Source organism: Salmo salar, chromosome 05 (assembly GCF_965601325.2).
Source record: "Salmo salar chromosome 05, fSalSal1, whole genome shotgun sequence".
Classification (NCBI taxonomy): Eukaryota; Metazoa; Chordata; class Actinopteri; order Salmoniformes; family Salmonidae; genus Salmo; species Salmo salar.
The window spans coordinates 33,037,120-33,049,195 of NC_138295.1; the positions used below are offsets into that span (position 1 = coordinate 33,037,120).

The 12,076-nt window shown below is 47.4% G+C and overlaps 1 protein-coding gene across 2 annotated transcripts in view; it reads left to right on the forward strand.

The window, feature by feature from the left end:
* The window catches only part of ssrp1a (structure specific recognition protein 1a), a 30,392-nt gene extending 19,560 nt beyond the window's left edge, over window positions 1-10,832 (forward strand). The window contains exons 10-18 of one of the 2 annotated variants that reach the window (XM_045718090.2): window positions 49-273; window positions 357-429; window positions 1,658-1,781; window positions 2,043-2,085; window positions 4,752-4,884; window positions 8,870-9,037; window positions 9,212-9,309; window positions 9,441-9,663; window positions 10,284-10,832. In XM_045718090.2, the coding sequence (XP_045574046.1) occupies window positions 49-273; window positions 357-429; window positions 1,658-1,781; window positions 2,043-2,085; window positions 4,752-4,884; window positions 8,870-9,037; window positions 9,212-9,309; window positions 9,441-9,663; window positions 10,284-10,349 (1,153 nt within the window). In that variant the 3' untranslated portion in view covers window positions 10,350-10,832. The remainder of the gene's footprint in view (window positions 1-48; window positions 274-356; window positions 430-1,657; window positions 1,782-2,042; window positions 2,086-4,751; window positions 4,885-8,869; window positions 9,038-9,211; window positions 9,310-9,440; window positions 9,664-10,283) is intronic. The other variant, XM_045718092.2, reaches the window with a different exon arrangement.
* The last annotated feature ends 1,244 nt before the right edge of the window (window positions 10,833-12,076 follow it).

The window sequence follows — 12,076 nt, forward strand, 5'->3', positions numbered from 1 at the left end:
CATTGTCATGTCCCTCAGAATAACTGAGTCTCCTCCACTCCCCTGTAGTAACACCCCTGGAGCCCAGTGTATAACGTGTTCCTACAAGGCCCAGTCCGGCCTGCTCTACCCTCTGGAGCGGGGCTTCATCTACGTCCACAAGCCCCCGGTTCACCTGCGCTTCGAGGAGATCTCCAGTGTGAACTTCGCCAGAGGCACCACCACAACGCGCTCCTTCGACTTCGAGGTGGAGACCAAGCAGGGCAACCAGTTCACCTTCAGCAGCATAGAGAGGTATTAGAGGGGGCGGAGAAACACACACAAGCTACCGTGTTGATTCTGTGTTGAATTCATGGTTCCTGATTCTCTCGTCACAGGGAAGAGTACGGGAAGCTGTTTGACTTTGTAAACGCCAAGAAACTCCACATCAAGAACCGAGGATTCAAGGAGGTAACCTTTAGGAGATGTTTCCTGTGGTGGACATACATTCAAGTCCTCTCCAAGATAAATAATGTTTATAAATATTGATGATGTCACTCTCTTCTTGTCTGTCTGTTGTGTACCCCTGAAGAAGAAGGTTGGTATGGTTACGGGGGTGTGGGAGTGTTGGCTTGATTTTTGGTTTGGAGCGATTACTGCTCGCATGGTGTGTGTGTTGGGGGGGGGGTCTTGTGTCTGTGTATGTTGGGGGGGGGGGGGCTATAATTCTAATCATGGTGGTTGATTTCTGTGAAGAACCATGAATGATTTACTAATCGGTATATGATTGCTGATTATGCTTATCCACAGATGTGTTTTGGAGAGTGTGTGTGAAAGAGAGGTGTGTGTGTGTGTGTGTGTGTGTGGTCTTGTTCTTCTATCCTCGTGGGGACTGGAAATCCCCCAAATTCTCAAAGGATAGTAAAACAAGGGACAAAATGTCCGTTGTGGGGACATTTTCCAGAAAATCTATTTTAGGCTTAGGGGTTAGGGAAAATAGGATTTTGAATGGAAATCTAATTTAGGTCCCGACGAGGATAGTAAAACATGCTGTGTTTGTGTGTGGGGGGTGCTGCCTGCATTGTCTTGACTAATGTATTGCCCAAGGCATTGCAGTGTGTTAACTGAAAGATGAAACATCCTCTAAACCAAATACAGGAAGTCCTGATTTTACTCCCAGAATGCTCTCTGGTAATATAAACAGCCCACTCTGTCCATCAGTGCCCCATTCCGTTGCCCTGGGTGGTAGTTGCCACGGCAACAAACTACTGCCTTGAGGTCACCTGAATGGTCAAGAACTACAAAGGATCCTGTCTTCCACTTCCTCCTGTTTGTCCAGCTTCTTAGCTTTTAACTTAGGGAGAATCTCATTACATTTCCTTGATTCCTCACGTCCTCTCTCCAAGCCTCCTCAAAACACATTAGATGAGAAGGTCAGAGGTCCTTAGACCTTCTCATCCAATGGGTTTTAAGGACGCGAGGAATCAAGGAAATGCAATGAGATTCTCTCCTAGTCTCTCCATTCCCAGCAGTAGTCCTAAAGGTAAGGAGGTGAGGAAAGGAAGCCATTGTAAAGTGTTGGAACACAGCCCCTTCTGTACAGTAACCTGCTGTCCATAGGAAGAGATACAGGGCCTTGTTGGAGCATCATGGGTAGTGTAGTCTCTGACTCTCTGCTGCCCCCCGACATGGTATAAAGGCTAAGAACAACGAGTACAGTGACTCAGACGACGATCAGCACGATGCCTACCTGGAGAGGATGAAAGCCGAGGGCAAGATCAGAGAGGAGGGAGACGGCAGCAACGACTCAGACGAAGAGACCGGTAAGTGACAGCTCCCGCAGTTATTAGGGTGACCAAGCCGCTATGTGGCAGCTCCCGCAGCCAATAGGGTGGCCAGGCTGCTGATTGACAGCTCCCGCAGCCAATCAGGGCCTCCCTAATAGATCTCAATGGGACTCGTTCATACATGGAGAGATTTAAAAACGTTGTAGGTCTGGCTATTGTGAGCTAGTTATGTCCCTGTCCAAGAGTGCAGCAGGTTTGGGGGAGAGCTGTGGTAATGATGTTCTCTCTTTTTACTAGATGAGTCTTTCAACCCTGGAGAGGAGAGTGATGTCGCTGAGGAGTGAGTTTTTACCCGTCATCCCTCACTCATTCTCCCATTGCCCTACTTCAGCCCCCCCTCTCGCTGTCTGTTTAACAGTATTCCTCCCCTCTCTCTCCCCCCCCTCTCTCTCCCTCCCCTCTCTCTCCCTCTCTGTTTAACAGTATTCCTCCCCTCTCTCTCCCTCCCCTCTCTCTCCCTCCCCTCTCTCTCCCTCTCTGTTTAACAGTATTCCTCCCCTCTCTCTCTCTCTCTCCCCTCTCTCTCCCTCTCTGTTTAACAGTATTCCTCCCCTCTCTCTCTCTCTCCCTCCCCTCTCTCTCCCTCTCTGTTTAACAGTATTCCTCCCCTCTCTCTCCCTCCCCTCTCTCTCCCTCCCCTCTCTCTCCCTCTCTGTTTAACAGTATTCCTCCCCTCTCTCTCCCTCCCCTCTCTCTCCCTCTCTGTTTAACAGTATTCCTCCCCTCTCTCTCCCTCCCCTCTCTCTCCCTCCCCTCTCTCTCTGTTTAACAGTATTCCTCCCCTCTCTCTTCCTCCCCTCTCTCTCCCTCCCCTCTCTCTCCCTCTCTGTTTAACAGTATTCCTCCCCTCTCTCTCTCTCTCTCCCTCCCCTCTCTCTCCCTCTCTGTTTAACAGTATTCCTCCCCTCTCTCCCTCCCCTCTCTCTCCCTCCCCTCTCTCCCTCTCTGTTTAACAGTATTCCTCCCCTCTCTCTCCCTCCCCTCTCTCTCCCTCCCCTCTCTCTCCCTCCCCTCTCTCCCTCTCTGTTTAACAGTATTCCTCCCCTCTCTCTCCCTCCCCTCTCTCCCTCTGTTTAACAGTATTCCTCCCCTCTCTCTCTCTCTCTCCCTCCCCTCTCTCTCCCTCTGTTTAACAGTATTCCTCCCCTCTCTCTCCCTCCCCTCTCTCTCCCTCCCCTCTCTCCCTCTCTGTTTAACAGTATTCCTCCCCTCTCTCTCCCTCCCCTCTCTCTCCCTCTCTGTTTAACAGTATTCCTCCCCTCTCTCTCCCTCTCTGTTTAACAGTATCCCTCCCCTCTCTCCCTCTCTGTTTAACAGTATTCCTCCCCTCTCTCTCCCTCCCCTCTCTCTCCCTCTCTGTTTAACAGTATTCCTCCCCTCTCTCTCTCTCTCTCTCTCCCTCCCCTCTCTCTCCCTCTCTGTTTAACAGTATCCCTCCCCTCTCTCTCTCTCTCCCTCCCCTCTCTCTCCCTCCCTTCTCTCTCCCTCCCCTCTCTCTCCCTCCCCTCTCTCTCCCTCTCTGTTTAACAGTATTCCTCCCCTCTCTCTCCCTCCCCTCTCTCTCCCTCTCTGTTTAACAGTATTCCTCCCCTCTCTCTCCCTCCCCTCTCTCCCTCTGTTTAACAGTATTCCTCCCCTCTCTCTCTCTCTCTCCCTCCCCTCTCTCTCCCTCTCTGTTTAACAGTATTCCTCCCCTCTCTCTCCCTCCCCTCTCTCTCCCTCCCCTCTCTCCCTCTCTGTTTAACAGTATTCCTCCCCTCTCTCTCCCTCCCCTCTCTCTCCCTCCCCTCTCTCTCCCTCTCTGTTTAACAGTATTCCTCCCCTCTCTCTCTCTCTCTCCCTCCCCTCTCTCTCCCTCTCTGTTTAACAGTATCCCTCTCTCTCTCTCTCCCTCCCCTCTCTCTCCCTCCCCTCTCTCTCCCTCCCCTCTCTCTCCCTCTCTGTTTAACAGTATTCCTCCCCTCTCTCTCCCTCCCCTCTCTCTCCCTCCCCTCTCTCTCCCTCTCTGTTTAACAGTATTACTCCCCTCTCTCCCTCCCCTCTCTCTCCCTCTCTGTTTAACAGTATTCCTCCCCTCTCTCTCCCTCCCCTCTCTCTCCCTCTCTGTTTAACAGTATTCCTCCCCTCTCTCTCCCTCCCCTCTCTCTCCCTCCCCTCTCTCTCCCTCCCCTCACTCTCTCTCTCTGTTTAACAGTATTCCTCCCCTCTCTCTCCCTCCCCTCTCTCTCCCTCCCCTCTCTCCCTCTCTGTTTAACAGTATTCCTCCCCTCTCTCTCCCTCCCCTCTCTCTCCCTCTGTTTAACAGTATTCCTCCCCTCTCTCTCCCTCCCCTCTCTCTCCCTCTCTGTTTAACAGTATTCCTCCCCTCTCTCTCTCCCTCCCCTCTCTCTCCCTCCCCTCACTCTCTCTCTCTGTTTAACAGTATTCCTCCCCTCTCTCTCCCTCCCCTCTCTCTCCCTCTGTTTAACAGTATTCCTCCCCTCTCTCTCCCTCCCCTCTCTCTCCCTCTCTGTTTAACAGTATTCCTCCCCTCTCTCCCTCCCCTCTCTCTCCCTCCCCTCTCTCTCCCTCCCCTCACTCTCTCTCTCTGTTTAACAGTATTCCTCCCCTCTCTCCCTCCCCTCTCTCTCCCTCCCCTCTCTCTCCCTCCCCTCTCTCTCCCTCTCTGTTTAACAGTATTCCTCCCCTCTCTCTCCCTCCCTTCTCTCTCCCTCTCTGTTTAACAGTATTCCTCCCCTCTCTCTCCCTCTCTGTTTAACAGTATTCCTCCCCTCTCTCTCCCTCCCCTCTCTCCCTCTGTTTAACAGTATTCCTCCCCTCTCTCTCCCTCCCCTCTCTCCCTCTCTGTTTAACAGTATTCCTCCCCTCTCTCCCTCTCTGTTTAACAGTATTCCTCCCCTCTCTCCCTCTCTGTTTAACAGTATTCCTCCCCTCTCTCCCCCTCAGGTATGACAGTAACGCGTCGGAGAGCGACAGCGGCAGCGGAGGGGATGGCAGTGATGACGAGGGAAAGAAGAAGAAACCTGCAAAGAAGGCCAAAGTAGTGAAAGAGAAGAAGGAGAGGAAACCACGCAGAGAGGTGAGCGAGAAGAGGAGAGGGATTAGGAGTAATCTAAAAGAGGGAAGAGGAGAGGGATTAGGAGTAATCTAAAAGAGGGAAGAGGAGAGGGATTAGGAGTAATCTAGAAGAGGGAAGAGGAGAGGGATTAGGAGTAATCTAGAAGAGGGAAGAGGAGAGGGATTAGGAGTAATCTAAAAGAGGGAAGAGGAGGGGGATTAGGAGTAATCTAAAAGAGGGAAGAGGAGAGGGATTAGGAGTAATCTAGAAGAGGGAAGAGGAGAGGGATTAGGAGTAATCTAAAAGAGGGAAGAGGAGAGGGATTAGGAGTAATCTAAAAGAGGGAAGAGGAGAGGGATTAGGAGTAATCTAAAAGAGGGAAGAGGAGAGGGATTAGGAGTAATCTAGAAGAGGGAAGAGGAGAGGGATTAGGAGTAATCTAAAAGAGGGAAGAGGAGAGGGGTTAGGAGTAATCTAAAAGAGGGAAGAGGAGAGGGATTAGGAGTAATCTAGAAGAGGGAAGAGGAGAGGGATTAGGAGTAATCTAAAAGAGGAGAGGGATTAGGAGTAATCTAAAAGAGGAGAGGGATTAGGAGTAATCTAGAAGAGGGAAGAGGAGAGGGATTAGGAGTAATCTAAAAGAGGAGAGGGATTAGGAGTAATCTAGAAGAGGGAAGAGGAGAGGGATTAGGAGTAATCTAGAAGAGGGAAGAGGAGAGGGATTAGGAGTAATCTAGAAGAGGGAAGAGGAGAGGGATTAGGAGTAATCTAGAAGAGGGAAGAGGAGAGGGATTAGGAGTAATCTAGAAGAGGGAAGAGGAGAGGGATTAGGAGTAATCTAGAAGAGGGAAGAGGAGAGGGATTAGGAGTAATCTAGAAGAGGGAAGGGGAGAGGGATTAGGAGTAATCTAAAAGAGGGAAGAGGAGAGGGATTAGGAGTAATCTAAAAGAGGAGAGGGATTAGGAGTAATCTAAAAGAGGAGAGGGATTAGGAGTAATCTAAAAGAGGAGAGGGATTAGGAGTAATCTAAAAGAGGAGAGGGATTAGGAGTAATCTAGAAGAGGGAAGAGGAGAGGGATTAGGAGTAATCTAAAAGAGGAGAGGGATTAGGAGTAATCTAGAAGAGGGAAGAGGAGAGGGATTAGGAGTAATCTAGAAGAGGGAAGAGGAGAGGGATTAGGAGTAATCTAGAAGAGGGAAGAGGAGAGGGATTAGGAGTAATCTAGAAGAGGGAAGAGGAGAGGGATTAGGAGTAATCTAGAAGAGGGAAGAGGAGAGGGATTAGGAGTAATCTAGAAGAGGGAAGAGGAGAGGGATTAGGAGTAATCTAGAAGAGGAAAGAGATTAGGAGTAATCTAAAAGAGGGAAGAGGAGAGGGATTAGGAGTAATCTAGAAGAGGGAAGAGGAGAGGGATTAGGAGTAATCTAGAAGAGGGAAGAGGAGAGGGATTAGGAGTAATCTAAAAGAGGGAAGAGGAGAGGGATTAGGAGTAATCTAAAAGAGGGAAGAGGAGAGGGATTAGGAGTAATCTAAAAGAGGGAAGAGGAGAGGGATTAGGAGTAATCTAGAAGAGGGAAGGGGAGAGGGATTAGGAGTAATCTAAAAGAGGGAAGAGGAGAGGGATTAGGAGTAATCTAAAAGAGGGAAGAGGAGAGGGATTAGGAGTAATCTAAAAGAGGGAAGAGGAGAGGGATTAGGAGTAATCTAGAAGAGGGAAGAGGAGAGGGATTAGGAGTAATCTAAAAGAGGGAAGAGGAGAGGGATTAGGAGTAATCTAAAAGAGGGAAGAGGAGAGGGATTAGGAGTAATCTAAAAGAGGGAAGAGGAGAGGGATTAGGAGTAATCTAAAAGAGGGAAGAGGAGAGGGATTAGGAGTAATCTAGAAGAGGGAAGAGGAGAGGGATTAGGAGTAATCTAGAAGAGGGAAGAGGAGAGGGATTAGGAGTAATCTAGAAGAGGGAAGAGGAGAGGGATTAGGAGTAATCTAGAAGAGGGAAGAGGAGAGGGATTAGGAGTAATCTAGAAGAGGAAAGAGATTAGGAGTAATCTAAAAGAGGGAAGAGGAGAGGGATTAGGAGTAATCTAGAAGAGGGAAGAGGAGAGGGATTAGGAGTAATCTAGAAGAGGGAAGAGGAGAGGGATTAGGAGTAATCTAAAAGAGGGAAGAGGAGAGGGATTAGGAGTAATCTAAAAGAGGGAAGAGGAGAGGGATTAGGAGTAATCTAAAAGAGGGAAGAGGAGAGGGATTAGGAGTAATCTAAAAGAGGGAAGAGGAGAGGGATTAGGAGTAATCTAAAAGAGGGAAGAGGAGAGGGATTAGGAGTAATCTAAAAGAGGGAAGAGGAGAGGGATTAGGAGTAATCTAGAAGAGGGAAGGGGAGAGGGATTAGGAGTAATCTAAAAGAGGGAAGAGGAGAGGGATTAGGAGTAATCTAAAAGAGGGAAGAGGAGAGGGATTAGGAGTAATCTAGAAGAGGGAAGAGGAGAGGGATTAGGAGTAATCTAGAAGAGGGAAGAGGAGAGGGATTAGGAGTAATCTAGAAGAGGGAAGAGGAGAGGGATTAGGAGTAATCTAGAAGAGGGAAGAGGAGAGGGATTAGGAGTAATCTAAAAGAGGGAAGAGGAGAGGGATTAGGAGTAATCTAAAAGAGGGAAGAGGAGAGGGATTAGGAGTAATCTAAAAGAGGGAAGAGGAGAGGGATTAGGAGTAATCTAAAAGAGGGAAGAGGAGAGGGATTAGGAGTAATCTAGAAGAGGGAAGAGGAGAGGGATTAGGAGTAATCTAAAAGAGGAGAGGGATTAGGAGTAATCTAGAAGAGGGAAGAGGAGAGGGATTAGGAGTAATCTAGAAGAGGGAAGAGGAGAGGGATTAGGAGTAATCTAGAAGAGGGAAGAGGAGAGGGATTAGGAGTAATCTAAAAGAGGAGAGGGATTAGGAGTAATCTAGAAGAGGGAAGAGGAGAGGGATTAGGAGTAATCTAGAAGAGGAAAGAGGAGAGAGTTTAGGAGTAATCTAGAAGAGGGAAGAGGAGAGGGATTAGGAGTAATCTAGAAGAGGAAAGAGGAGAGGGATTAGGAGTAATCTAGAAGAGGAAAGAGATTAGGAGTAATCTAAAAGAGGGAAGAGGAGAGGGATTAGGAGTAATCTAGAAGAGGGAAGAGGAGAGGGATTAGGAGTAATCTAAAAGAGGGAAGAGGAGAGGGATTAGGAGTAATCTAAAAGAGGGAAGAGGAGAGGGATTAGGAGTAATCTAAAAGAGGGAAGAGGAGAGGGATTAGGAGTAATCTAAAAGAGGGAAGAGGAGAGGGATTAGGAGTAATCTAAAAGAGGGAAGAGGAGAGGGATTAGGAGTAATCTAGAAGAGGGAAGGGGAGAGGGATTAGGAGTAATCTAGAAGAGGGAAGAGGAGAGGGATTAGGAGTAATCTAAAAGAGGGAAGAGGAGAGGGATTAGGAGTAATCTAGAAGAGGAGAGGGATTAGGAGTAATCTAAAAGAGGGAAGAGGAGAGGGATTAGGAGTAATCTAAAAGAGGGAAGAGGAGAGGGATTAGGAGTAATCTAAAAGAGGGAAGAGGAGAGGGATTAGGAGTAATCTAAAAGAGGGAAGAGGAGAGGGATTAGGAGTAATCTAAAAGAGGGAAGAGGAGAGGGATTAGGAGTAATCTAGAAGAGGGAAGAGGAGAGGGATTAGGAGTAATCTAGAAGAGGGAAGAGGAGAGGGATTAGGAGTAATCTAGAAGAGGGAAGGGGAGAGGGATTAGGAGTAATCTAAAAGAGGGAAGAGGAGAGGGATTAGGAGTAATCTAAAAGAGAGATTAGGAGTAATCTAGAAGAGGAAAGAGGTGAGAGAAAGAAGGGGGAATAGATGAGTAATATCTTTGTTTATTATTGTATCAGATAAAAATATACCTTTTTGACCTATGGCAGCACTTACATCAACTTTGTATTTATGCACATGTGATGTGTGTGTGTGCTCATGTTTCTCTCTCTGTCTGCGTTTTAGAAGAAGCAGAAGGACACCAACGCCCCCAAGAGGCCGATGAGTTCCTACATGCTGTGGCTCAACTCCAGCCGAGAGCGCATCAAGTCGGAAAACCCCGGAATCTCCATCACAGAGATCTCCAAGAAGGCAGGAGAGATGTGGAAACAGATAGGGAAGGAGGACAAAGAGGTGAGGGATGGGAAATGCTTTCTCTACTCTCTGTTTCCTCTATTCTGCTCCTCTCTCCCATTTTTCGGTTTGGGCATTTTGAATAAAATAATTGTCCCCTTAGTGAACTGTAATTCTGTATTTAAACCGTTATTTAAGAAAACAGTTTGATAACAGAATGTTTCTCTCTGCTAGGAATGGGACGGGAAGGCAGAGGAGGCTAAAAAGAACTACGAGAAAGCCATGAAAGAATACAGAGAGAGTGGTGGAGGGTCCTCCACACCAGCCAAGAAGTAGGAGACCAGAAACACACACACACACACACACACACACACACACACACACACACACACACACACACACTACCAGGTGCACATAGAAGCTCTCTTAACACACACACTCATAACAACCATCTTGACCCTAGGGTTCCATTTCTCTCCATCAGGGAGAGCAAGAAGAAGGCGGGAGGCAAGAAGGAGGACAAGAAGAGGAAGTCTGGTGGAGGAGAGAAGGAAAAGGAGCAAGGAGGGAACGACAGCTTCAAGAGCCGAGAGTTTATCTCCAGTGAGGAGAGTTCGTCTGACGGTGAACGCAAGAAAGCCAAGAAGGCCAAGAAAGCCAAAGGCAAACCTCAGAGCAGGGGCAAGGTACTGCACTGTCACCATGGCAACAATAGGATGAATTGATGGGATTATCATAGTGAAGAATATCTCTCTCTCTCTCTCTCTCTCTCTCTCTCTCTCTCTCTCTCTGTGTGTGCGTCTCTCTCTCTGTGTGTGTGCGTCTCTCTCTCTGTGTGTGTGCGTCTCTCTCTCTGTGTGTGTGCGTCTCTCTCTCTGTGTGTGTGCGTCTCTCTCTCTGTGTGTGTGCGTCTCTCTCTCTGTGTGTGTGCGTCTCTCTCTCTGTGTGTGTGCGTCTCTCTCTCTGTGTGTGTGCGTCTCTCTCTCTGTGTGTGCGTCTGTCTCTCTGTGTGTGCGTCTCTCTCTCTGTGTGTGTGCGTCTCTCTCTCTGTGTGTGCGTCTGTCTCTCTGTGTGTGCGTCTGTCTCTCTGTGTGTGCGTCTCTCTCTCTCTGTGTGTGTGTGCGTCGCTCTCTCTCTCTCTGTGTGTGCGTCTCTCTCTCTCTGTGTGTCCGTTTCTCTCTTTCTCTCTGTGTCCGTCTCTCTCTTTCTCTCTGTGTGCGTCTCTCTCTCTCTCTCTCTCTCTCTCTCTCTCTCTCTCTCTCTCTCTCTCTCTCTGTGTCCGTCTCTCATTGTGTCTCTGTCTCAGGAGTCTGAGGAGGAAGAAGAGGAAGCGATGACCACACCCCCCAGCTCTGTAGAGGACTCTGACTGAGGAGAGGGGGAGGAGCCTCGCTGGACCTGCTGAAGACATCTCAACGAATGGAGAACATTTGGACAAGTTTCCTCAGTGACCGGTGCACGAAGAAACGCAGATCATAAACACACACACTAAGCGTTAAATGGACCAATCATTTGTACTCCCGCTCTGATGTCCTACATATTCTCAGAAAGTGAATACCTCTTGCTGTGCTGACAGACTATTTGTTTTCCTGATGCTATATAGAGGCTTTCAACAGACTAAGTCCGATCTATCCAACAGCATATTATGTACTACATTACCCATGATTCTACTGGGTTCTATTCTATTCGCCCCATGGGGATGGTTGTAGTTTAATAGCACTGAGACATGCAGAGGGGTCTTGAGGTTTTAAACTGTTTAGAGAAATTAAGAACTGCAATTCTGTGCGTTTTTGTTTATTTGCCATGTCAAGTTTGTCTTTTTCAAAGTGAAAAAATAAATCTTTTTTTAATAAAATGTGAGTGATTGTTTGTGGGGACTTGAGGAAATGAAAGGAACTGAGATGGGGGGGGGGGGGGGGGGGGGGGCGTTTGGGAGGATTGGGATGGAGCCAGGTCAGAGGATGAATGTATTCTATGAGTGGAGGGCTATCTGGTAGAGGAATGAGATTTAAACCAATAGAGACTGGTCTCTACCCTGAAATGAATCTGAAGACCACCAGCTCTCACACACACAAACACACACACACCCAGTTGGCTATAATATGTTGTGAGGTCAGCAACCACATCAAATGGAGGCAGATGAGGACTGTATTAACACACACCCACTTACACAAATGATAATAGGCAGAAGTACACACACTTCCAAAAATACCTTTTTTCATGACTTCTATTAACTGGCTCTTAATTGAGCTTGTAGATAGTTTGACGTTAGCGGCTGTACTGAGAGATATTACATACATGAAGGTTTATTATGCTATATTGTTCAGATGTGCCACATTAGCCAATCAACAAGTCATATATCTGGAAGTATTAAGCTATGTTATTGTAGGCTCATAGAGGCAGGGAATGGTTTTGCCCTTTGGAATTGGAGGAGAGGAGAGAGGCAAAGAACGATTCCCTGTATAATAACAGAACAAGACCGGTTGTAGTAGTGAGTGTGTGGAGGGAAGGGACAAAAGGTGAACCATGAGGAACTTCATCCTGGATGCAGAAAGTTGTTAAAGGTTCAATGCAGCCATTTTTATCTCAATATCAAATCATTTCTGGGTAACAATTAAGTACCTTACTGCTGGCAAGAATTTTGTTAGGACTGTCATGCAGTGGTCTGAGTGGGGAAGGGGAAACTGAAAATTGGTCTTATTGGTCTCAACGAATTTACCGCATGGTGATGTCCATCCCACCAAAACAGGCAGAAATTTCAAGCGCTCTTTTCAAACAGATCATACACTAAAAGGGCTTATCATAATTTTAACAATTTCACAGTATTATTCCAAACTCATAGTGTGGAAATACATAAAACACGGGAGAAATCAAGCTTTTGAGTGCACTGGGGCTTTAAAACGAAGAGAGGACCTTAAATTATTTTTCTGCTACTTATATAGAGTTGAAGTCAGAAGTTTACATACACCTTAGCCAAATACATTTTAACTCCGTTTTTCACAATTCCTGACATTTAAACCTAGTAAAAATTCCCTGTCTTGTGTCAGTTAGGATCACCACTTTATTTTAAGAATGTGAAATGTCAGAGTAATAGTAGAG